Source organism: Ochotona curzoniae, unplaced genomic scaffold (assembly GCF_017591425.1).
Source record: "Ochotona curzoniae isolate NIBS_2020 unplaced genomic scaffold, NIBS_Ocur_1.0 contig_3819, whole genome shotgun sequence".
Classification (NCBI taxonomy): Eukaryota; Metazoa; Chordata; class Mammalia; order Lagomorpha; family Ochotonidae; genus Ochotona; species Ochotona curzoniae.
This window is the reverse complement of record NW_024466004.1, coordinates 40,458,493-40,484,386: the sequence shown is the minus strand read 5'-3', so window position 1 is coordinate 40,484,386 and position 25,894 is coordinate 40,458,493. Positions and strand designations below refer to the sequence as shown.

Below are 25,894 nucleotides of genomic sequence, written 5' to 3'. Positions count from 1 at the left end.
GGAGTTAGACTACCGATTGCAGTGCCAGCATCTAGTACCATAATTGCTGACTCAAATTCCATCTGCAGCCAATCCAACATCCTGCAAAAGTGCCTAGTAAAGCGGTGGAAGATGGCCCAAGTGTTTGGGCCATTGTACCCATAGGTCAGAGTTGGATGGAATTCCTGGCCCCTGGCTTCAGCCTGGTCTAGCCCTGATTTTTTCAGCTATTTGGGGGAGTGAGCTTATAGATGAAAGATCTCTCTCTCTGTAACTCTTTCAAAAAAATAAATTTCTAAAACTTATTTATTTGAAAGGATGACAGAGAGAAGGAGGGAAAAAAGGAGAGATTTATTATGCTGGTTCACTTTCCAAACAGGTCTCATCAATGGGTGGCAGGGGCCTGAAAACTTGGGCCATCTTCTACTGCTTTCTCAGGTACGTAAGCAGGAAGCTGGAGCGGAAGTAGGGTAGCTGGGAGGTGAACTGTTATCAATAAGGGCAGCCTGAAAAGGTGAAGCCACAGAGGCTGGCCTAACCAGCTGTACCCCAATGTTGGCCCCCACACTTTGATACAAAGAAAAAAAAAACATTCAACCTGAAAAAAATTCCCAATCAATATCCAAAAAATTGTTATGGAGGTCCCACATACAGGTCTGCTTGCTTTTCAAAAAATTTATTTTCCAGGCAGACAGAGAAAAAGCTAAAATAGAGAGAGAACTCCCTTCTGTGGGTTTATTCACCAAAAGCCCACACACTGCTAGGATAGGGACAGACTGAAGCCAGGAGCTAAGCACTGGGAATTTAATCTGAGACTTCCACATTGAGCCTTCAGCAGGAAGCTGAACTCAGGAGGGAAACTTGACCAAAAAACTCCAACACTGATTTGGAACACAGGTATTTTCTACCTCTGAAAGTTTATTAAGAACCAGAAGTTGATGTCTGAGGAAAAGGCATTTAATAGAAACATTTCCAGCAAAAACAAAGCCACTTTATGCAGCTCTACCTATAATCTCTAGGTTAGATGAGAAACCGTAATATGATTCAAGTGATATAATTTCAAACTTTTCATGAAGTCAGGCTAGCCTTTAAAACAAAATGTCAGATGATTGTGCGTCTGAAGCAAAGCACTACTAAGATTCTCTTTTATTCTGCAAGTTATACAGATGGCTACAACTGCAAAACTAAACCCATCCAGGGATCACCATCTGGATGACTCCAAACAAGGAAGCAGGAAAACTTATTCAAAAAACATTAAATGCTCACAAAGTTACCAAGCTGGTTTCTGTGAGAATTACACCTATATAAATGCATATTAAAAAGACTTCGACTTTAAATATATGACCTAACTGGAGGAATAATGTGAGAGTGTTTGAAAAAGTTTATGGAAAAAGGAAACTAAAAGACAATGTGTATTTCCCATGAACTTTTGGACGAGTCCTTGTACAATCACCAAACTTGTTAAATGTAATAAATTGTCATCATTTGAACTATTTCTGGGAGGATAAACTTACATGCCTCCTTCTAAAACAATACACAAAGTTTTAAATTTCAAAAAGTTCTGTTCATTTCTCAATCTCCTAAACATCAGCCTTCATCTCTCAAGAACAAAGAATTAAATTGGCCCCGCCTTCTCGTAAAGTGATGCTATGCACCAACAATCTCGCATTTCTCTTTTCCTCCAGAAAGACCAACCAACATGTGTGACTTGAACTGAGTATAGATGATTATGAAAATTCAGCAGTCACTTAGGAAACACTGAAGTTCCAGGGGAAGAAAGAAATTAATTCCAAAAGGGAAAAACTACCATAACAAAAGACGCTTCCTTCTAGATTCAAAGGTTGTTTCCTTTGGATTTAAGAATTTGACTCCCAACATTTTTGGACTCAACTCTACTTTTTAGCATAACACAGTTCGATGAACTCAATGGCATGTAAAAACGAAAAAGAGATTCCAAAAACCTGAATTACATGAAACAGTTGTTAGGTAGGTAACTTATTCTCCTGACAGTTCTGTTGAGATATATGTCTTGATATACTCTAAACCATGAGTTCTCTGCAGTGATAAACCTGTGACCACATTCCAATGCGTAAACCCATATTTTGATGAAACTTCAAAGTGGAAAGGAAGTGTCACAGAAGCAGCCCATGTGAACCCAGTCCCAGTGGCATGCCAGTGCGGGCTCTTACTAGGCTGGGTGGGGAGCACTGGTACAGGTAACCCCACTTTCTGCTGCAGCTTCACATCCTGTCCCTCTACACAAGCATGTGTATCAGAGGGGCAGTGAACCAGTAATAGACACTGTAAGTCTTTGAACTTTGCCTGGTTTGTCTTAGAAAGTAAATAATTCACTCACAAAACAAACACTCTGTGAGTGATGCTTGACAAAATCTGGACTCTGTATGTGTCAGAAAGTCAGTGACTGTTGTAGACTTTTATCAAGGCTGCAGAAAATAACATTACATTCTTCAAGAGTTTGTATAAGGAACTTAGAACGAATATAAAGTTGGCCAGTTAGGAAATTTCTTGCACTTACTTAAATGAGAAGTCTCAGCAGTGTCTTGAGTCAGCCTGAAGCTTTGCTTCATGCCATTCCTCCGTTTCATACACATTAGACACCAACCATGACTAAAGCAGAGTACACATAATCTGACAAGGATGACATAGAGGACCAGGTGTGCCAGAGTGAGAGAAATGCTAAAAGGAACAAATTTCTAAGTATCATGAGAAAAAAACTGCTCATGCATCACAACCTCAAAGCCAAACTAGCAAGGCATTTGATTTAAATTCCTCTCAAATGTTTTCAATTCAGAGGCTTAAAAGTTATATCATAGGAAAGCTGATGATATGATTTAAGTCAAAAAGAAACAAACTTTATTTGCTACATGGAATAGGGGCTAGCAAAGTTTTTGGTAAAGGGCCAGTTAGTGCATTATTTTAGGTTTTGCTTGTTGCATCATGCAGTCTCTGCAATTTGAAAAAAAAAATCCAAGGAGGGTGTTGTGACATAGCACCTACATCCCATATTGAATTCTGAGTGTCTGGGATCCAGTGCTGCCTGAACTTGCAATCCAGTTTCCTGCTAATGTGCCTGGGAAGCAGCACATCTGGCCCTGCCAGTCAAGTGGGAGGTCTGAATGGAGTTCCTGGCTCCAGGCTTGGCTTGACCTAACTTTGCTTCTGTAGCCATTTGGAGAGGGAATCAGCAAAAGGAAGCTCTCAGCCTCTCAAATCAACCTATTTTAAAGATGTAAAGGCCACTTGTTCTCAGCATGCAGGTGCATTTAGAAGGGGCACGCTGACTGAAAGGGTAAGTGATCAGATCTTACAGGGCCAGAAGGACTTGTTCACTTTCCTCTCCTTCCCCTTCCATTCCTGGAAGGCTTACTCTCATCTCAGAATTCCCCTGAAAAATTAGGCTCTAATATTCACAGTTTATACATAGCTTTACTAGATTCACAGCTTAAAATATTTGTTTTACCTCTCTTTCATCATCTTGAAGAAATTCATACTAAATTAAGGTCTAAAAAATGATCATTTAAAATTAATACTAGGCTAGCAAGAGGCTTTACGAAGCTTCAAGTCTGTCTTGTAAACACAATAAATAATGGTACCAGACAGCCAGGTTGGGCAGCCCAGCTTCTGCGTAGAAGCCCCAAGCTGCCAGGCACAAGCAATCAGATTCAAAACAGCAGATCTCAAAATCAGCTGGTGCTTCTCCTACCCTTCCAGAACATCTTGGACTATGATGCAAACAGCTTGGAGCAAGAGTTCAGTCCTGTTAGTGTATCATTTCTACCATTAACTTAATTTAGGAATTCCTCTAACACCATGTCCCAGAGTTACCCACAGGGGATACAGTCCCAGACCTATCAGTGGATGCCTAGGAATACTATTCTTTTCTACACATCAATACACTGACCTAATGCCTTTTCCATTTTACATAAGTGCTTACTATGCACTGTGGCTGTAACTTTCACAGCCTGAAGTGCATCTGCAAAGTGAGCAACTATTTCTTTTTCCTTCACAATTTCACAGAGTCATACTTTCCAGGTATATTAGCAACCTCAGTATAGGATTCTTTTTTGCTTTCCCTGTGAAGCTAAGAATGGTAACTTTCAATTTAAAGGAGGCATTTTATGACTTTTCTTTGGCATACTATGAAATGCTAGCATCACTATCCTTGTGCCTTGGTAAAATACAGGTTCCTGAACACAAGCACTGCAAAATCCTAACAACTAATCTGGTAACCAAGGTGGCCACAGGTGACTAACAAGCAGGTGGTTTATACAGCATCGATACTGACCCTACTGGCCAAGCTCACTCACCATCTGAGTGTGCTGGAGGAGGACCAGGAGACCGGGAAACTTTAGCATCCACTCAGAACAGCATACACTTTTAAAATATGTGACCTGCCAACTTCTGGGATTCTTTTTCCATTTAATATTTTCAGATTGCAGTTGATTATAATTAATTGTAACCACAAAAGTGTAAGGGAACATTAATCTGTTTATAAACACACACACAAAGAACGCTTTCAGTATCCTTCAAATAGTGAAACTAAAGCTTGTTCTTCCTACCTCCCTAGATGTTTCCCACAAGCATTTCTGATTAAATGCCTACTTCAGATGCTCTCTAAACCAGAACACAGTCACATTTTCCATATGAACTCTCCCTGAAGTCAGAATTTGAATTTATAATGAGTAGAATAGCAAGAACTCTTTCCTGGGTGTCAATTCTGAATATCTAGATTGAAATCTTCTGTAACATACTTCCATACCATACAGATGTATTAAAATAATATTGGTAAACTATGTGTCATCCAGTGGCATCACACACCTGCTTCCAAAGTACCCAGTCCCACCAAGTGGAGATCTGCAACACTTCTCATTTCGATGAAGTAATATTTTCTTCTCACTTGTTGGATGAGAGGAATTTAACTCCTTTAAGACTGGAAATCAAGTGTGGCATCTTTTCATTAAAAAAAGATTATAAAGGAGAAAAGTGATTGCTTCTTAATGATTCATAAATGACTCCTAAGTCTTTTATTCTACTTTATTTAAAAACTGTTCTTCTTGAAGTTTCAATTTAAAGTCCTCTCGGATTCTTTCTAGCAACTCTGGTTTAAAAATTACATCCAATGCAGTCATTGCCAGAGCTTTGGCTGTACGCAGTGTGTAGAACTGGGCTTCCTGTGCACCTAAAGAAGATAAAATACCTGCATTTTTTATCAAAAACTTACTTCATTTCCCCAGGGAAACCTTTGCATCTAACAGGCATCTCCAAGAGCCTATCACACCGCAGCATTCTCCCAGGCAGTGAAATAATCAGCTACAGTGAACAGTTAAAAGGCAACTACTGGAGGAAAAGAAGACCTGTGCCAGACACGCCCGCCTGCCCACTCACCTGCAGCTTCAGTGTACTGCTCAGTATGATTCAAGGCATCAGAGCCAATGTAAAAGTAGGGATGGATCCCTGGAACTACAAAGGTCACATTTCCAAAATCAGTAGATCCTTCAAAAACACAAATTAATAATAGTTACTTCCATATTCTTTGACTTTCAAAGCTATAATCAGAACTCTGCACTTGACTGTTGTCATTCACCCTGCTGGAGCAGACTGTGACGGTGAATGTTTGCATGCATCCAAACGCCCCTGCTTTCACTTCACCTGCCACCAAGTCCCCTCTCTGACTCCAGGCTGCTTCTGCCTGTGTTGCAGGGTGAAGGACGCAAAGCATGGCAGCAACCTCGTTTCTTGTACATGAAAGAAGAATTTTCATGCAGACAATTCCAGTTTGCAAAGCAGGATTTATTTAGGAAAAAAATGGAGAAAGAGTGTCCTGCCATGCCATGCACATGCTCCATGTGTCCCAAGGAAAAACTCCAGGCCACCTGCCATAGTGGAAGGAGAAACAAAGAAAAAAAAAAAAAACCAAAAAACGAGGCAATGGTGGAAATGGTGTCCTTTTGCCCCATCTCAGGGGAGTCTCTCCACGAGTGAAGGAAAGAATTTGTTCTGAATAACACCTGTTCTGAAACAAAGAGCCTCTGAAGGTTGGGATTGTTAACTTCCTCGTTCCCCTTCTGATGATAAGCAGATCATTCAGACACTATCTCCTTGATATTGAACAGCTCAAAGTAAAACTATATTTATATGACTATGTCAGCCAGTGGATTCTGAATAGATTTCATCCCAATTGAAATGGCAAGACTGTCAGCAATTCAGACCTGTAGAACTATTAAAACTGCTTAAACAGGACCCTCAAAGTGTGCCTCACATCTGGGACCTGGGATGGGTGGGAGACTGGGTGGGGATTTTTTCCATTGCTTCTCCCCTACCACAGATACTGGGGGGTGGGGGGGTGGGGAAGGATGATATTAATGTGGAAATAATGGTATTACTCACTTTCCTGTAGCCCTTGACCCTTTGTACCCTAATCAAATAAGTAAGATTATTTTTAAAAACCCAAAAAACTATATTTATATATAAAACTATATTTATTCAGGGAACATTTCTAAGATGCTTTTTATAGCAAACACCATGACAGGCAAAGTTAGACTGCATGCAAGCAAGTAGTAAGGGAATAAAAGCAAAATATATAACACAGCAGTGAACACTCATCTGGAATGACCAAGTTCCACAGTGTAATTTAAATTGTGATTCACAGTGTAATTTAAATTCTGATTAGCATTTTGGACAGTTTTCATTTTGCATATGAAGAGATCAGTTTATAGATATTAAACACTGGGCCCACAGTCTCACAGCTATTAGTTTTGTGGTAAAGCTAAGCCAAGGCAAGGGTTTTAGGTAATGCACTGAGCACCAAGCTGCCCAGCAACGGCTCCAGACACTTCACACATATTGATGGCATAACCCTGAACAAGACAAAAAGCCTGCTGCTCACTTTCAGGATTTCATCTGTAGGGCCAGACACTAGCTAAACCCAAACCCTGGTGACATTTCACCACATGCTTTCCTTCTTGCAGCTGAATTGCAGAAAGCTGCTAGGCTAGGGTGAAAGTTCAGGACTGTCAAGATTACCCAACAACAAACTGAGGGCTTCAAAGCTAAGTTGAGCTCTTAGTGCTGTCCAGAAAGTACACATGCCCCAGGCCAACTCCTCTCGGTGGTAATTCTCTGTCTTAAATCCAACAACTTCTTAGGGCATCTCTGTACTCCTTGCCCCACCTCCTGAACACACCTGCATCTATTTCTCAAGTGTCATCCTTTAATAAGATTATTTTCTCCATAAGCGTGTATCTGCTTTATTTCCCTTTAAAGATAATCTTAAGCGAGAACAGCCTCCCTGCACTCTCTGCTCTGTCTCACCACTCAGTGCAGTGGGTAGGGAAGTGAGACACCGCCAACGCCCTGCTGCTTTTCAACTGTTTGCTCCCTGACCTTCTATGGATTTCCCCTGCTAATCTGATGGACACTCGACCAACAGCACCTGACATGATTCCCTCCTCCGTCCCTCCTACATGTTCTCTCCTCTCTTGGCTTCCATGATGCTAAGCTTTCCCTCTGACCTCTATTTGTCCTTTTCTAGATCCCTTCTTTTCCTTTCTCTCTTAAAAGCTGCAGGTCCCAGACTTCCTCCACAGGCATCTTTTCCCTCTGTACTCAGGCAACCAAATGAACCAAATGAAATGTGTTTGATTACTTCCCACATATCAACAGCTCCTGAATCTCCAGCATAAACTTCTCTAGGAGGTCTAATAGTAAATAAATAATAAATGGCTCCACTTAGAAATCCTAGATGCACCCCAGGTTTGACAAGCTAATAACTAAATCATCCTGCTACCGCAACCTGCTCTTCCTTTTGAACTCCTCATCTCAACAACCAATATTAATGCCCCATTTTTATCACCTACTGAGTTCTTTCGGATCAACTTCACCAACATTCATTATTATTTTAGAAAGCATTAGTAATATGCTTTTAAAGGAAAAAAAAATTCTAAAGTGACATATTTTACATTCCGATAGTTATCTGTCACTCCTTGGAAACTAAAATGGCTCTAGATAACGAAGTAATTTAAAAAATGCCTATTGAGATGACTCATAATGAACAAAAATGTTACTTTCTGCTTTAGCAGATTTGACTTAAAGTTAGAATTGAGGCAGGAGGAGGAGTTTAGTATAACAACTTGGACACTTGTAACCTATACAGGAGCCCCTAGTTTGAGTCCTGTCAGCTTCGGATATAGCTCCCTGCTAAGGCATACCCTGGAGGCAGCAGATGATGGCTCAAGCGGTTGGGACCCAGAGGAAGACCTGGATCAAGTTCCAGGCTTCTTGCTTTGGCCTGAACACGCCTGGCTCTTGTGGGCATTTGGGGAGTAGATTGACTGATCAAAGGTTTCTCTCTCTCTGCTTTTCAAATAGAAATAAAAAAAAAATTAAAAACCAGAACTAAGCAAATGCAGACCTTAGAAATGCTTAGATTATAGACTGAAAGAGTACACAGGCTTTTTCTAAGATGGAGTCTGTATTTTTTTTCTTTTTTTTTTTTTGAGTCTGTACTTTTGACATTTTACACTCTTTGATTGTATGAGTCCATCAGTTTTTTTGCCCTCAGAAAATGGAAAAAGATGATTGAAACATCATCAATACCTAACTTCCAAAAGAACAAAACCATTTAACCAAAAACCATGCCTCTCTTCCTCAACTGCCTCAAGATGTAATAAAAGAACTAATTACCTGAAGGGCCATTCAGTGTTGCATCTTCTGAAATGAAATCTATTCCCAGTTTTTTTCCATTTTCCATATATGCTTTCCATAGGCTCTTGTTGGGAAGAACATTGTAATAATCATGTGCTCCACCTTTAATTTCTATCTAGTAAAAAAAAAATCACAAAACAAACTGTGAAACAAAAACTTTCAAATGCACTAATTGTCAAAGCAATGATAGTTCTCTAACAGGAAGAGATTTTAAGAGAAAGTGGTTTCCCTTCGAGATGAAAACTCCCTGAAACCTCTTTACCTTAAACAATGCATACTGTTTTATGTTACATATGCACCAAACACACAACGTCACCAAATTCTATACTAGCCAGTAAGTGTCAGTTTTAGTCATCTTACTAGGATGTGGGAAGAGCTTGGAAATTTCTGTCTTAATTGTCATCCCTAATTCTGTTGCAGGAAGGTCTAAAACACCACACTTTGTGGGCTGTCATTGCGGTGTATTGGGTTAAGCCACTGCCTGCAACACTGGCATTCCATGGAGTGCTGGTTTAAGTCCTTGTGCCCTGTTTCCAATGCAGCTCCCTGCTAATAGGATATTAGTATCCCTGGATATATAATGTTTGTATTATATATTATAATGTAATAACAATAGGATATATAATATCCCTGCCTAGGATAAATGAGCCCCTGTTGCCCATGTGGGAGATCCAGAGGGGTTTCAGGTGCTTGGTTTTGGACTGCCACAGTCCTGGCCACTATAGCCATTTTGGAGAGTGAATCAGTGGGTGGAAGATCTCTCCTCTTTCACTCTAACTCTTGCCTTTCAAATAAATCTTTCCAAACCAAAATAAAACAAAACAGAACAAAAAGCAAGCAGACAAACCACATTCTGAAGGACATTATGTAGGACTCACTCTCCAAAAGAAGCTAAGCCTTACTAAGATACAACACACAAACTGATACTGAAACAGCTGCCTGGTCTGAAAGTAAATGATGTTGGGGAGGGCGTCTGCACAGCAGTTGAGATGTTACTTGGGATGCCCATGTCTCATACTGGAGTGCCTGGGTTCGAGTCCTGGCTCGGCTTCCAGTTCCTTGCTGACTGTGTATCCTGGGAAGCAGGGAGTTGTTTAGCTCAGATACAGTGCTTCTCTGCCACCGTCGGCTTGAATTCTTGGCTCCTGGCTTCAGCATGGCCCAGCCCTGGCCACCAAGGCCCTTTGGGGAGTAAATCAGCAGATGGAGGACCTCTCTTTCTTTCTCTCTTTCTGTCTTTCCCCCTTTTTGTAATCTTGCTTTTCAAATAAACGAATATTTTTTTAAATAAATTAAAAGCAAAGTTCAACTAAGCAATACCTGTTGACTAACTTCTGTGACTGTTGCCATTTGCATTCCAATAAATCAAAAGTATTTACATCTCTATCGCACATTTACAGAAATACTTCACCAAAAATAGCTTCTTCTGATTTTGTCATAAATTTCGTAGGAACTATACAAGGCAATTCTACATTAAGTAAAAAGTCTAAGCATTTAATACTCCTACATTAACTGCTTAGTCAACTCAATTGCACACTGAAGGTATCACTAAATGAAAGAGGCATTTTAAGCTCCAATCTAACTTTATGTGTAACAACCCAGCCCACATCTATATCTCTGATTCTAACTTAGAGTAACTCTGAAAGGTTCTTACTGTGCACCCAGTAGCCAAAGCTGCAGCTCGGAAGCAATCTTCTGCCATATTGGTTAAAACTTGAAGCTCTTTCATTGAGGGTGCACGGAAGTAGTACATTAATTCAGAATAACAGGGAATGATATTGGGTTTTACACCACCATTTTTTATTATACCTACAAAAAGAATCAGATTACTGGAATTAAGCTTGGTGACCATTTCTTTAAGCTTAAACACACCCATGCAATTTTTCAGTCGAAATGTTCATAAATAAAGAGCATATTAAATTATTACCTTCACCAATATATTGATTTCATACAATATAAATTTTTTACATGGAGTATTAGTTCCTAATTAATAGGAACACAATAGTATTATTTATATAAGGAGCCAATATGTTAAAAAATTATAACAAACGGAGACTCTGTGATGGACTATGTCAATCAGTGGATTCTTCAACAACCTTATTGTTCTCGGAGTGGCAAGACTGGCAGCAATTCATAACTGTTGAACTATCAAAATCACTTGAGCAAGACCCTCGGAGCATGCCCTACATCCGGGACCTGGGGTGGGTGGGAGACTGGGTGAGCCTTCTCCCTCAATATCCCCCTTTAAACATGAAGGAAACAATATGGAAATGATAGTCTTACCCACTTTCCTATAGCTCTTGAACGTTTTTACCCTAATTAACTATGTAAAGATTGTCAAAATTAAAAAAAATTTTTAAATAAAAATAAAAAATAAAAATAGAAATTATCTAGCTACAAAAATAAACATAGCAACATCTTGAGATTTCTGGAAAATATTTTTATTTTGGTAGGCTTTATTATAATTAGAAAATTTGCTAAACTATTGACATTTTTTCAAAATAAATTCAAAATAAATTTAGGTCATTTTCCACGAACTTTTTGAAGTATTTGTATATCATTATTCTTGTACTTTAAGAATTCCATGAATATTTCAAAATGGCATCATCTAAGAAAAATAGTTTTAATGCTAAAAAGAAACCAACGCATGGCATCTAGATGCTGTAAATAGTCCAAACAAAGCAATTTGTTTAGAACTATATAGAATGAAGATTTATCATTCTGGGGACTGATGATGTAGCATAGTAAGTTAAGGCACTGCCTGTGACACAGGCATCCCACATGGGCACCTATGCAAGTCCCAGCAGCTCCAATTCTGATTCAGTTCCCTGTTAATGGCCTGGGAAAAGCAGAAGATGGTCCAAGTGTTGGGCCCCTGCCAACCACTCCTGACCTAGTCCCAACCATGGGGGTGGGGTGGGGAATAAACCAGTGAACAGAGAAGTTCAGTATGTGTGTGTGTGACTTCCTTTCTCTGTGTAACTCTTTCAAATAAATAAATAAACCTTATTAAAAGATTTATTCACCCAAACTAACAACTCAAATATGTATGTAAGATCTAATTTTATATGACCTACATTAAAAAATATTTCTATAAATGCATTTGATCAAGAAACTAAGGCAGGATATTGGCAAAAGTACAATTATACACTGATGCCAGCCTGTAGGAAAATCAGATAAAAGAATAAATATTAAGGTATAAAGTGTCTTAAATCATAAGGAAGTAAGCTTCTGCATTACTTACTATTGTATTTTTACATTGGAATGAGATATAATTTTAAAAGATGTTACTCAAGACTTTATCACACTTTGTTTTGTTTTTTAATTTTTATTTTTGAAATTTATCGTATAATTCTGTATAGTCTGGGATTTCCCTCCCCCCATTTTCTGCTGCCTGACTGATTTTTCCCATAATGTCACACTCTTCATAAGGAGTTACAATTCCATCAGTTTGCTATTTAAGTGTGCCCCGACAACTATGGTAGGCAATATCAGACAGCCATCATCTCATTGTCTAGCTATATCCAACACTTCCGGTGGGAGTCCATCTTTTGTTTGGAAGCAGAGGTGCATGTGTGTCTTCACTTCTGGATATGATAGTCTTTATTACTCCACCACCACACATTCCAATTTGCATGATAAATTTGTTATATTAGAGAAAACATATGGTATTTCTCTCTTTGTGGTTGACTTATTTTACTGAGCATGATGGTCTCTAGTTGGAGCCATCTAGTTGCAAATTATACAAGTTAATTCTTTTTAATGGCTGAATAATACTCCACAGAGTAGATGTACCAAAGTTTCAAAAGATGTAATTCAAAACTTTATAGCACTTTAAATAAAGGAAACCAGGAATCACCCTGCTTAAAAATTGGGGTCATGACATTTTGTCATGATCATTTTTTTTATTTTTAACATTTATTGATTTTACTTGAAATAGTTAACAGAGGCAGAGGGAGACACCTTCATGTGCTGGTTCACTCCCTACATGGCCAATGTGGCCAGAACTGGACGGTCCATAGATGGGATCCAGGAGCTTTTCCCAGGTCTCCCACATGGGTGCACAGATCCAAGGACTTGGGCAAACCTCTGCTGCTTTCCCAGGTCATAAGCAGGGAACTAGATTGAGTGGAGCAGCCAGAATATGGATTGGTGCCCTCATGGGATACCAATACCACAGGCTGAGGATTAGCGAGTCACGCTACCATATTGGTTCCTTATCATGATCTTTTAACAAACAAGTTCTAATTTTCAAATCCCACAGGGGAGGAAAAAAACATAACTCTCCCCATAAAACTTGCATCTCTCTTTCAAAGATGACAATTCCATTTATTTACTATGATTTTAGCTGTCTTCCTACCCATGTACAGATTAATATCCTAACAGCCTGTCACAGACATGCCTGGAAATAAGCTTAAAAAGTTCAGAATGTTCATAAGAAGCATACAAAATGTTTTAAAATGTTTTTTAAAAATTAAGCAGCTCTGTCGCGTTGAACACACTGAGCAGCCTCCGTTATAGAAGGTGTTGACATTCCTACCATGAACCCTCCAGGCTGGCTTCATCTGCTGTCTCAACACAGACAGGTTGTTGTAGGCCAGAACCGCTGCATCCAAGGCATTGATTCCTTCCCAGGGGTAGGCAGCTGCATGGGAAGCCTTCCCATAGTATCTTACAGTCACACTAGAAAACAACAAGAAAGGGTTTCTTCCATTATCACTAAGGTAACAAAATTCAGAACTGCCCAATCCTCATGCAAAGTTCACTCACATGGCTGTAATTGTGACTTACACGCGATTTCCAGTTATAAGTGTCATTCACTTGTGTAAAAAGTTACAAAACAGAGTGTCTGACACAAAGAAGGCATTTCTAAAAGAGAAAAAGAGAACTTTGCTTGATAGATTTCCTACACCCACTAAACTTGTATGTAGTTCAATTCAAACAAGTATGCAATACTGTACTAGGTTCTAGAATTACAAAGTAAAGGGTTCCTGTCCCCTTTTTGCAATACTATAACAGCTCTGCTACTCTGCTACAAAAGTAGATAAGAACTCCTAATTTGATGAGGGCAAAAGTCAGGTCAAGACAAAAAAGAAGCTGCATTTGAAGCAGGTTAAGACAACATCTAAAATTTAGATTATACATAACTCACAACGTTACTCTAAGACACAATAGCATTGTCAGTTGTTCCTAACCAGTAATTTATTAATATTTTAAAAATATTTCTATCACTAATATTTTAGGATTTTACAAATTACTGCTACTCTATTTACAAGCAGTTCTCAAGCCAGCCTAACTACTGAGATGAAATTTTAAAAATTAGGTTTAGAAAAAGGATTGCATATTGGTCACTTATAAAGCTTAATGATTGTCTAGCTTAGTTAACATTTTTTAATCCAACTAATACTATTTACCTTTAGGTTTTTTTTTAAAAAGCACTCTGGGCTTGATTTAAAGTTCAAATATATTTTATCCTGAGACAACTTATGACATTATTTTTTCACTAAACACGATGCTTCTGATACTGTGGCACAGCACGTTAAGATCTTGCCTGCGACACCAGCGTCCCATATTGGAGTGTAAATCCAAGCTACTCTGCCTCCAGTCTAGATCTCTGCTACTGCACCTAAGAAAGCAGTGAAAGATGGTCCAAGAACCACCACCACGTGGGAGACAGAGATGGAGCGCTTAGCCTTGGCTTAGGCCTGAGCCAGCCCCAGCTGCTGTGGCTATTTGAGGAGTGAACCAGTGGGTGGACAAGCTCTCTCTCCCTCACTGGCTTTCCAATAAAGAAACAAACCTTTTAAAAAATGCCTCCATACCAAGTAAACAACAGTCAGTAAATGCAGAGTTCAACCTAGCATCAGTACCATTTCTTGTTATATCCTGGTGATAAGCAACCAGACAGATCCAAAATAATCACTAAATAACAGGCTTTCTGAAAGAGGTTTGCCAAATGTCATGCAAGAAAGATATCACATCATTATCTTCTGATGTATTTCGATTAAGGTTCTGAGTGTGTGTAAATGTTGCACAGCCTGCGGGCAGCTTTCTGCTGAGTTTACCTTCTGCTTGATTACTTACTCATGTTCAGCCACATCTGGTAGATAAGCTGCATTCTCTTGGGACGGATGGGCCATAAAAACAACATCAAGGTTTTGAAAAGCCCCTGCTTCAATCAAATCAATCTTGCCACCACCATCTTCTTCTGCAGGGGTTCCCAGAACAATCACCTGGAAGAAGGTAGCTATGTCAGAGCAAAGTAAGCCACAGAGTTCCCCCGAGGAAATATCAAGCAGGTTTCCTTGCCTATGTGTTCACAATCTACTTGCAAGTCCTTAAACTACAGAGGTTTGCTCTCTGACACTTACACAATGGTGCACAAATAGGATGCTACATGAAACCCCCAGATTGACATTGTTAAACCAACTTGCTACAAAGTATGCATTAGACACTTCAGGAAGCTCTCCCCCAGAATAGAGCAATTTTCTGTGACTGGGGACAGAGATGAGACAAGTTAAATGAGATACACTTAGCACCGTCAAATATGTTAGAATGCATTTCTTGAAGTTTCCTCCTAAGTTGTTTAGTACATGCATGAGGATCCGCAAGGACTTCATGGGGGAAGGAACTTGGCAGTTACTTGCTAGCTAGCTTCACAACAACCCTGTGAGGTAGGTGAGCACCTGTGCCACCACCAAGGCAGCCAGTGTGCTTTTGAGGAACACACTGCAAGATCTTGCCCCAGGCCACAAGGCAAGTCTTCAGACAGGGCTGGGATTAACAGGTGTCCTAACCTTCATTCCTGAACTCCGAGTTCTCACTGGGCTACCTATACAGGGTCTTAACTCACTCATCCTTTAGGAAAATCATTAAACAAATCTTAATACCATGGTTAGAAACGACCAACTATTACACAAACTTACTAATTCGATTCCACCAGTTCAACCAGGCAGATTTATTGGTCACCACACACCTAATTAAACAAAAGAGAACTTTACAGAATAAACATGTACTTTGATATTTAAGCTTAACTTCTTCAAACAGTTTTTTTTAAGTTAAAATTATGTTTAAACAACTAATATTTTCAAGGTCAAGTGTAAGAACACAAGGGAGCAAGCTAGAAAAAAAGCCTTGGCTTACAAAAGGAAATAAGTTAAATTCCATTTTCAGTTAAGACAGACAAACTTGCAAAAACTGAGGATATCCATTTGAAATTAGAAATTTATACATTTCCCAGAGTCTAGCTTTCTTCAGAAGTTATAAAACACCCAAACGTTTAAGTTAAGCTGATCTTCACTTTTAGGACTAAAATTTGATATATCTGTTGCTGGTTATGCAAAATCGTTCATAAACTTCATTAAGCTGAGTCTCTTCGGGGTTTTAGGCGATGACAAAGGACACTCCCTCAAAAAAAAAAAAAAACCCTAACCAAATGTAAAAATTACAAGCCCAGAAGCAGAAAAGAGAAGGCAACTGAAGATAACAGGCCACAGAACATGGAACTGTTACAAAGATCACTGACATGGAGAAAGACTGAACTAAAGAATATCAAACAGGCCAGTGCTGCAGTTCAGGGAAGAAAGCCACTGCTGGCGATGCTGGCTTCCCACGTGGGCTCAGTGCAAGGCCCCACCGCCCACATTCCATCCAGCTTCCCGCTAGAGCGCCTAGCAAAGCAGTGAAGGCTGACCCCAGCTGCTCCGGTCCCTACACCCACGTCCGGGCTCCTGGCTTCCTTCATTTGGGGAGTGAACCAGCCAATGGAAGTTCTGTCTCGCCCCATCTCTCTAACTCAAGCCTTTCAAATAAATAAAATTGATCTTCAAAAAACACACAAAGAATAAGACTATAAAGACAGGTGTCTTCCCCTTACTCTGAGTGATAAGTTAATCTGAACTCCCAGAATGAATATACCCTTTGGAAAAACAGAGTAGCCGGGAATACCAATAGATGACATTTCTCTCTCTAAGACTAGACAGAGATATGACTTAACACCATAAAATACAAATTAAGACTTAAGAGAAACTCATCAGCCTCGTTTTATTGTATACTTCAAGGGCTTTTAAGCCCACAGCAGCTCCTACGATTGTCATACACACACACACACACACACACACACACACACACACACACACACACACACATCTTTTGGAACTTATTAAAGAATTAAAGAGAGGCTGTAGCACACACACAAATTACTTGCTCTAGAGATTGCATAATCTTGACTGCAGATTGCGGTGGCCTCAGCCACTAAAAATAACCTATCAGGAAAAATCAGGCTTGGTTCTATGCTCCTTCCTGAGGGACAGATTATGGAGTTGTTTACGCCAGCATACGGGGTCACACAAGTCTGCCTGCAAAAGGTCGCGGGGTCGGCAGCATGTGAACTCCCGCCTCTCACTTCCAAGGGTTTGTCCTGGCTTTTGGCAAAGGCGAACCGTTGCCAGCGATTAGAATGCACAGAAGCCTTGGGATCCCCAGGTCGCTCCGGGCAGTAGGAGAAGGGTGAAGGTGCGCGCCCGGGATCCCACCTCACCTTGACCGGTGGAGTCGGTCCGGGGAAGGCCTCCAGGGCCCCCCTCACGCCCAGCGCGGCCGCCGCTCCGACCTCAGCGATGAGGTTGTGGCCGCAGGCGTGCCCGATGCCTGGCAGCGCGTCGTACTCGCAGAGGAAGCCCAGGTGCAGCGGGCGCGATGCGGCGCTTTGCGCATCGCCGCCCGCCCGCTGCCACTCGGCGCGGAAGGCCGTGGGCAGATGATAGTGTGGCTGCACCGCCCAGGAGGCGGCAGGGGGTTCGTGCTCAAAGAAGCGGGTCAGCACGCGGTGGGCATGGTGCTCTTCGTAGGCCAGCTCGGGCTCGCTCCAGATGGCGCTGCTCAGGGTCCCCAGGCGCTCGGCCGCCTCGTCGATGCGCTCTGCCGCGCGCCGCTTCAGCAGCTCCAGCTCGGAGACAGAGACGCACGCGCCCTCCTCCACCGGCCGCTCCTCTCCGGGTCTCATCGCGTCCTGGGCAGGTGACCCTCGGCCGTCCGTGCGCTCGTTGCCTCGCAGTTGCCCACTGAGCCTTCGTGGCACCCAGCAGCCCGGCTCACCCCGGCGACGCGCGGGCCCGCCCCGGGGAAGGCGGAGTTCTGGACTTGCAAGCACTTTCTGGACTGCTGGCAGTGTTGTGTCTTCCATTGCCCCGGCGGGCGTGGCGACTGAATTCTCGGATTGAATTCTCGCCTACGGACGTGATTACTTCTTGTTGCTGCTCCCTCGGCGGCGGGTCCAGAGTAGTTTCAGTGTCTAGGAACACAAGCGCAGACCAAAAGACACAATAATCCACCGAAACACTCTGTTCTTTCTAACAATAAAAGTATTGTACCAGGTTTTTAGTTCCCAAAAGAGGGTCAGAATGAAGAGTTCTGCTCTGTGAGCTTCCAACACCTTAGCTGTCAGTTCTGTCTTTGCCGTTTTCTCCTTGAGGTTCAATTACCTAACACTACCACGAAGCCAGCCGATTTTGTCACTATAGATGCAAATGTATATCGTGTTTCACAACACCGAGAGTAAGCTCACGACAGGTGCTAGTCGTTATAGTCTATTTGAATACAGTACAACTAGGAATTTTTAATGTGTTTAAAAACCAAAGAGGTAAAAGTTTCCCTATGTAATAAATATTCATACTGTTTGTTTTGTTGACGTGGAGTTATTTTTAGCAGTGTCGCAAACACCAAGCCGGTCACTCGGACAAACGCCACGAGTAGAGAGAGTGGATGCTTTGCAATCAAGCGTTTATTCAAGCGAGCACACACCGAACAGGACAGGGGAAGCCACCGAGAGCGCCCTTGACTTCGGAAGTCTGCTGGGCTTTGGCTCCGGCCTCGGGAGCCTGCAAGTTTCAGATGGAAACCCAACCGCTTTGGCTCCGGTCTAGTGGGAGCCTGCTGGCTTCCGTGACTGGGACCAAGGCGTGGGTTTTTATACAATTCAGGGGGTCAGGCAAGCAGTTGTTACAACGTTTTGATTGGTTATTACATGTTATCTATCAGCCACACCTGCCTTCTCTTAGTTCTGAGAAACATGTTTTTTTTAACATATTTATCAAGACACATTTTTCTTCTTTTATCATTTTTACCATAACTTGTTTTTTATGACATGCTTACGTACATTAGGGCTTTGTGACAGGAGTGAAAGGAGAGGGCTTACGCACATGGGAGCTTCTTGACAAGGATGATAAAGGCGGGCTTGCACACAGGGGAGTCTGACAGCAGTGATAGGAGAGGAGCCCCATTTCACCAGCAGCTTAGGAAGATGGAGTCACCTCTGCTCAAAAGCTCCAACATACACACTATATCCATTATTAAGTCACAGCATAACTTACAGAAAAGGTCTATTATTGTAGCTATTTCTGGGTCATCAATCTCAGATACAAGTGCAGTGATATTAAGGATATAATTAAGATTACTGATAATATTACTACCCTTTTTTCCCATGGATTTATTTTTATCTATACCCACTTAAGTATGTATTGATGGAGCAGTGTAGATGCAGATGGGAGTAAATAAACACTTATAACCAGACTGTTCCTATCAAGCAGTCACAGCTTTGATGGAGAATATATGACTAATTTATAATTTTAATTGATGCCGAACTCAAGTAACGTGATATATGCAGCTGGTGTTCATATTGAAGCTGGGAGTTAGATTACCCAAAGAAGAAATTCAAGATGCTGTACTCCTGTTTTTCTCCAGAGTGGGGCCCAGAGTGTGTGTGGAACGCTGTGGGGGATGGCGGGCATCCTGATCACATGGTGCAGCTTTTTATTGAAGGGTTCCCACATACTGAAAGCCTCTAGTGGGTCTTCCTACTCTATCCAATCCTTTCCCTTGACTTCCCACAACTAGACTAACTGGGACACCGTCCCTGTAGTTTTGGAAGCTGTCGGAAGTTAACAAAGACTGCGGAGTGCTGTTTATACTCTGAGTGTTGACGGTCACAGAGTAACTGTCACACTGCAATCCAAACACACGATCCTTCTGCTGTTACCTTGGAACTCAGCCCCGAAGACAACAAAAGTGGTGTCAGATGCCTGTGCCCTTCAGGCTACACTTACAGACTTTATCTGGTAGACTTCTAAGATCTCCCCCTCGTCTTTGAGATTCAGTTCAGCTGTACCCAGTTGGGGTGCACACATGCACACCCCCACACACATACACACAAAGCACTGTCAAAGTGAAAATGTTGTGCCGGATTTTGAAATCCCCAGATAATCATCAAGTCTGAAGTCGGTGCTAAGGCATAAAGGTGGTTTATTGGTTTATTCAGGTTAACCTTGGTCTTCCAGCCACCTCCCCAGGACCAGCATGGCTGGGTGGGGGAGGGGCAGCCGCAGTGAGGCTGCTGCAGGATCCGCAGGGAGGGCAAAAACAAGCACAAGCCAGAGTGAGAGTCCAAGCCCCCCAGTTCTTATACATTTCAGGCTATTAATTATACAGTCAAGCTTTAGCAGGCTTCTATTGGTGGGTCAGAAGCAAGCAACTTTCAAAAAATACAAACTGATGAGCTATAGGGTGGTGAATCTTATCAAACACCAGGTACCTCTTTCCCAAGGAGTGGTCTGCCTACGTGACCTGCCAGGTGTCCTGCCGGGTGTCACGTATGTAGACTATCAGGGCTGGAGTTCACATAGCTCCCAGCCAAGCCATTAAGGCAGGAATTACAAAAGGCAGAAAACACCTAGGTTCTTCAAAAACAATCCGTAATATGTGTAGAATACTTACTTGGTGCCAGGTACTGCTCCAAGTGATTTCCGTGTTTACACATTTAATCCTCCTCACAGCTCGAGAGGTTGTTAATGTGATCATTTGTTATCACTTTACAGCTGAACATCCATGCAGTGATGAAACCAAGCTATGGGACCAAGCAGAGAAGAGAAGCTGGAGTGCTGTTAGTGGACTGCTTCAACCTGCCAGGCTCTGTGTAAACAGGAACCCCATCTATAAAGGAATCTACAGCTCACCTGCTTCCATCAGAACCCACAACAATAACCTGTTTTGAAGAAACTACTGCAGCAACTTTTTAACAAATATTTACTCATTTTTATTTGAAATGCAGATTTACAGAGAGAGTAGAGGCACAGTGATCTCCATTGACTGATTCATTCCCCATATGGCCCCAATGGCCAGAGCTGGGCCAGGCAGAGGCCAGGAGCCAGGAGCTTCTTCAGGATCTCCCATCTAGGCACAGGGTTCCAAGGACTTGGGACATCTTTCACTGCTTTCCCAAGCACATTAGGAGGGAACTGGGTCAGAGGTAAATGAGCTGGGACTCAAACCACTGCCCCTGTGGGATGCTGGCACTACAGCAGAGGCTTACTTTACTGTAACATGGCACTGGGCCCTGCTGCAACTTAAAAAAAAAAAATTATGAATTTTGAAAATCAAGAGTTACAGGAGGGAGTAAAAAAGGGAAAGAAATTCTTCCATCTGCTGCTTTACTCCTTAGATGTTCGCTATCGCCAGGCAGAAACTGGACCAGGCAGAAGCCAGGAGCCAGATTTTCCCAGGTCTTGCATGTTGGTGTTAAGGGCACACATACTTGGGCCATCATATGTTGTTTTTTTCCAGTGTTATCAGGAAGCTGTATTGGAAGTGGAGCAGCCTGCACTTGAACCGGCATCCATGAGATGTCTCTTAGGCAGCAGCTTTACCTGCTTTGCCACCAGGATGACCCCTACAGCCGCAACTCTTCCTGCTGTCATCAGTAAGACTCATCAGTCAGCAATAAACAGCTCAGAGTGACGGGTTTATATACATATATATATATGTATAAAATATTTATATGAAATAAAATATATTTAATGTATGTTTACTGCTTGTTGCAAATAAGCAAAGCTAACACTTTAGGAAACAAAAGAAATTTATTCTGAACTTTGTTCTGTGTATGCCTGTGCACACATGCACAAGCATTAGGTTTCTGTTGTTGAAATGCTATATTTCTATTTCATGTTACTGTGTATCCTTGAATTAATTGTTTTTGAGATTATTTATTTATTTCAAAGGCAGGTTTACAGAAAGAGATTGGGGGGGGGGGTGAAAGAGACACCTTTCATCATCTGCTGGTTCATTCTCCAAATGGCAGCAATGACAACGGTTGGGCCAGGCCAAAACTAGGAGCCAGGAGTTCCAGCTGATGGGCCTGGGGTGATAAATTAGCAGCTAAAGTCCTTGCCTTTCATGCACCCAGATCCCATGTGGGCGCCAGTTCTAATCCCGGCAGCCCTGCTTCCCATTCAGCTCCCTGTTTGCGGCCTGGGAAAGCAGTCGAGGACAGCCCAAAGCCTTGGGACCCTGCACCTGCATGGGAGACCTGGAAGAAGCTCCTTGCTCCTGGCTTAAGATTAGTGCAGCTCAGCTCAGCTCTGGCCACTTGGGAATGAATCAGCAAAATATTTCCTCTCTGCCTCTCCTCCTCTCTATATCTGCCTTTCCAATAATTTTTGTTTTTACAAATAAATCTTTAGAAATTAAAAAAAGGAGTTCCATCTGGATCTTCCACATAGGGAAAGGGGTCCAAGCACATGGGTTGTCGGCTGCTGCTCTCCCTGGTGCATTAGCAGGAGGCTGGATCTGAGGTAGGACAGCTGGGACTCAAATCAGTGCTTACAGCAGATGTAGGCATTGCAGGTGGCTATTTAACCTCACAGGCCACAAGGCTGGACCATGCCTGAATTTATGGACTAAATCTCGATCATGTGTTGAATGTAAATCTTTCCCTATAGTATTTAAACTCATTTGTTTTCTCATTGCATTCCATAGTACCTATCACAGTATGAACATGTTTTGGAAAAACCCAGGTATATAAAAACTGGTGACCAAGAGACCAAAGAGGAAAATAAATCCAGAGTTTAATTCATTAGGGACTTAGAACAGAAGTATTTCTCTCATGGCAATAGGGTAAGAAGATTCCCCCATACCACAAGGTAGAAGAAAAATGGTTGAGGTGCTAAGCTGGAGAAAGGTAACCCAAACCAAACTAAAGCCTACTTGGACTTTTTCAAGAAACATCAATATTTCAGACTTCAGATGAGACATTCCAGGGATAAGCGCCCAGTGGAAGGAACTTGGCAGATGATTTTAACCACTTCATTCCATAGGGTTTGAGATGATTGTCAAGGTCACTTAGAGGGCAACTTGACTGCAGTCACATCAAGCTGAACCCCTGTAGGTCATGACACAATGCTTCCTCTGTGTCAATGGTCATTTAATGGTCAATTAATTTTGTCTAGTCAACTAATCGAGTAATGGCAGAGATTAACCACTAAACCACGCTAACTACCTGCAGACACTGTGTCTGCTGATGCATGCTTTTTCCTAAACCTTTTGGTCCTTTACATCAAGTGAGCAAGGGATGAGAATAATTCTGTAAACCAGTGAAGCCAGACAATAGCCTTTCCAAATCTAGTCATCTCAGTATTAATTGTTTGCCTTTCTGGTGGTTGGAAGTTAAGACAGCTTTCACTGAAGAACTGATGTTTACCTTTAATTTTTTTTTTATTTGAAAAACACAGAAACAGAGACAGACAAACATTCTATGTTCAAGTATCGGCAGCAGCTAAGCTAAGCCAGACAACATCAGGAGCCTGGAACCCAGCCAGGCCTCACATGGCAGTGGCGGGGGGCCCTGGCACTCGAACCATTAGTTGCTGCATCCAGGTTGTGTACTAGCAGGAAATTCAGAAGTGGAGTAGCCAGCACTGAGATCTAAGCATTCCAACATGAGAATGTGGTTGCTCCAAGTATCAATTTAACCTCTACGCCAAACACATGCCCCAACAACAACAAAATAATTTTAAGATCTACTCATTTTTATTGGAACAGCATATCAGATTTATGGACAGAAGGAAAAACAGAAAAATCTTCCATCTGCTAGCTCACTTGCCAAACAGCTGCAATGGCCAGAGTGAAGCTTATCCAAAGTCAGCAGCTAGGAGCTTCCTCTGGATTTCCCATGCAAGAGCAGTGTCCCAAGGACTTGACCCTGTCATCCTAGGCCACAGGCAGGGAGTCAGATGGGATATGAAGCAGCCAGAACACAAACCAGCTGCCCATATGGGTCCTGGGACTTATAAGGTGAGCATTTAGCTAGTTGAGCCATCGTACCAAACTCTCAACAACAAATTTTTAAAAGACTTATTTTTTATTGAAAAGGCAAATTTATAGAGATACACAGAGAGAGAGAGATCCTCTGTCTACTAGTTCACTCCCCAAAGTGGCCACAATAGTCAGAGCTGAGCCAAACCAAAGCCAGGAGCCAGGAATTTCCTCTGGGTCTCCCACACAGATACAGGATCCCAAGGCTTTGACCATCTTCCATCGCTCTCCCAGACCACAAGCAGGGAGCTGGATGGGAAATGAAGCAGCCGGGACACGAATTGGCACTCATATGGGATTCTGGCGGTTGCCAGGTGAGAATTCAGCCACTAAGCCACTGCACCCAGCCCCAACAATAGATTTTTAAGTATAAAGTTGCCTCTTCCTCCTAAGCAGCTCAAAATGCCAACTGCCATCGTGATTGACTCAATAATATTAAGACCAGGAAATTTATAACAAGTGAGTACTTAAGTAGAAAGAGTAGGAGAAAAAAATTTTTTTCCTTTCCCATGGAAGGAAACATTTATGAAGAAATACCAGCCAAAATGTAGAAGACTACACTTCACGCTACTATGTCACAAGACTGTACTAATTCTTATTTTGGCTTTCAGATTTAGAACTCCTTTTGACAGGATTACAGACCCTGGTGTGTCTTATAACCTTTGAACTGGGATTAAGAACAATAAAATAATGAATTCCCTAACATAGACTAGAAAAGCATAATCTAAATACAAAAAAACCAGATATTTTGATAATACAAAAACGGAATGGGATAAAGTAAAGGCAACCAAAAGTGTCAGTGTGTGTGTGTGGAGAACACAAGGTATAAAAACTATTTGATTCAAGGAAAGATTTAATGAGAAAACCAAATATATTAACACCATATTAAAGTTGTATTTGGAACCTGACAATTTTATCTAGAATGAAATACTGGTTACTGTATGCTTCTATGGCTGTCACTGCAGCATCGGAATAAGCAAAATAGTGTCCCTCTAGTATTTGGTTCTTTACAACATCTTTCTAGGCATCTACTCCTCCCCCATCCACCATAGAGTTATTTCCAGAAAGCATCTGAACAGAGTAAACATGTAACTCACACTAGATATAGAACATTAAGAAATCAATCTGGGCTAAAGAGTTGGAAGATCTGTCACATGGTAGAAAGCAGAGAACTAAGAGTCCAGACCAGGGCAGCAGAAAGAACACAGAGGAGTTGTACACTCTGCTAAGGAATTAAAACTTAATCCAGGGGCCAGCACTGCGGCATAGTGGGTAAAGTTCCTGTTGTAGCATGGGCATTCCATACCAACACCAGTTCAAGGCCTGGCTGCCCCACTTCTGATCCTGCCCCTCAATAATGTGCCTGGGAAAGCAGTGGAAGATGGTCCAAATGCTCGGGCCCCTGTATCCATGAGGGAGACATGGAAGAAGCTTCTGGCTTCCAGCCAAGACCATCCCAGTTCTAGCCATTCAGGCCATTTGGGGAATAAATCAGAGGATGGAAGCTCTCCTTCTCTGTCTCCTCCCACCTTGTAAGCAAATAAATAAAATTTTTAAAAACTAACAACAACAACAAAAACTTTTATTCCAGCCACTGGATAAAGTATTGTATTTTGTTAAAGAGGAGAGAAGATCAGAGCTTTGCTCTATCAGAATAATCCATGACCATAACCAAGATGAACTGCAAACAGGGAAACTTGGGTCTGAGATAAGCTGAGAAGCTCCCACAAAGTTAAGTATTCCAGAAACTTTCCACAGGCAGAAATGGCCAGCTTTGAAGCCTGATGGAAAATCTGTTTTGGGGGAAGGGAGATGCGATAGGGAAAAGGAGAAAAGGCATAAAACTATGTTTTCTAACCTTAAGAACTGAGACGAGGAGGGTGCTAGAATCATTAAGCAAAACAGAGGCAATAGGAGAATAAGAGGCAAGTGGATAGCGGTGCATTAAACACATGGAGAGGAGATGGAAACAGCTGCCTAAGAGGAGGTTGTTGGGGAGCCGAGAGAAATCACATTTCTGCATATATCCTACGCACAGTGATTACACTGA

General features: G+C 41.7%; 1 protein-coding gene across 1 annotated transcript; it reads right to left on the bottom strand.

Moving 5' to 3' along the window:
* Positions 1–4,748: 4,748 nt before the first annotated feature.
* Positions 4,749–17,784, bottom strand: PM20D2 (peptidase M20 domain containing 2). Its single transcript, XM_040983077.1, has 7 exons — positions 17,243–17,784; positions 14,788–14,936; positions 13,244–13,386; positions 10,358–10,512; positions 8,683–8,818; positions 5,386–5,493; positions 4,749–5,179 (listed from the first exon to the last, which is right to left on the bottom strand). The coding sequence occupies exons 1-7, from the start codon at positions 17,705–17,707 to the stop codon at positions 5,025–5,027; spliced, it is 1,311 nt and encodes a 436-aa protein (XP_040839011.1). The 5' UTR covers positions 17,708–17,784; the 3' UTR covers positions 4,749–5,024.
* Between the last annotated feature and the right edge of the window lie 8,110 nt (positions 17,785–25,894).

Coding starts and splice junctions, on each gene's coding strand:
- PM20D2 (XM_040983077.1), bottom strand. CDS start 17,707: ATGAGACCCGGAGAGGAGCGGCCGGTGGAGGAGGGCGCGTGCGTCTCT. Junction 10,513..13,243: donor GCCAGCCTGGAGGGTTCATG/GTAGGAATGTCA, acceptor TTCTTTTTGTAG/GTATAATAAAAAATGGTGGT. Junction 8,819..10,357: donor CTTTGGCTACTGGGTGCACA/GTAAGAACCTTT, acceptor TTTTTTTACTAG/ATAGAAATTAAAGGTGGAGC.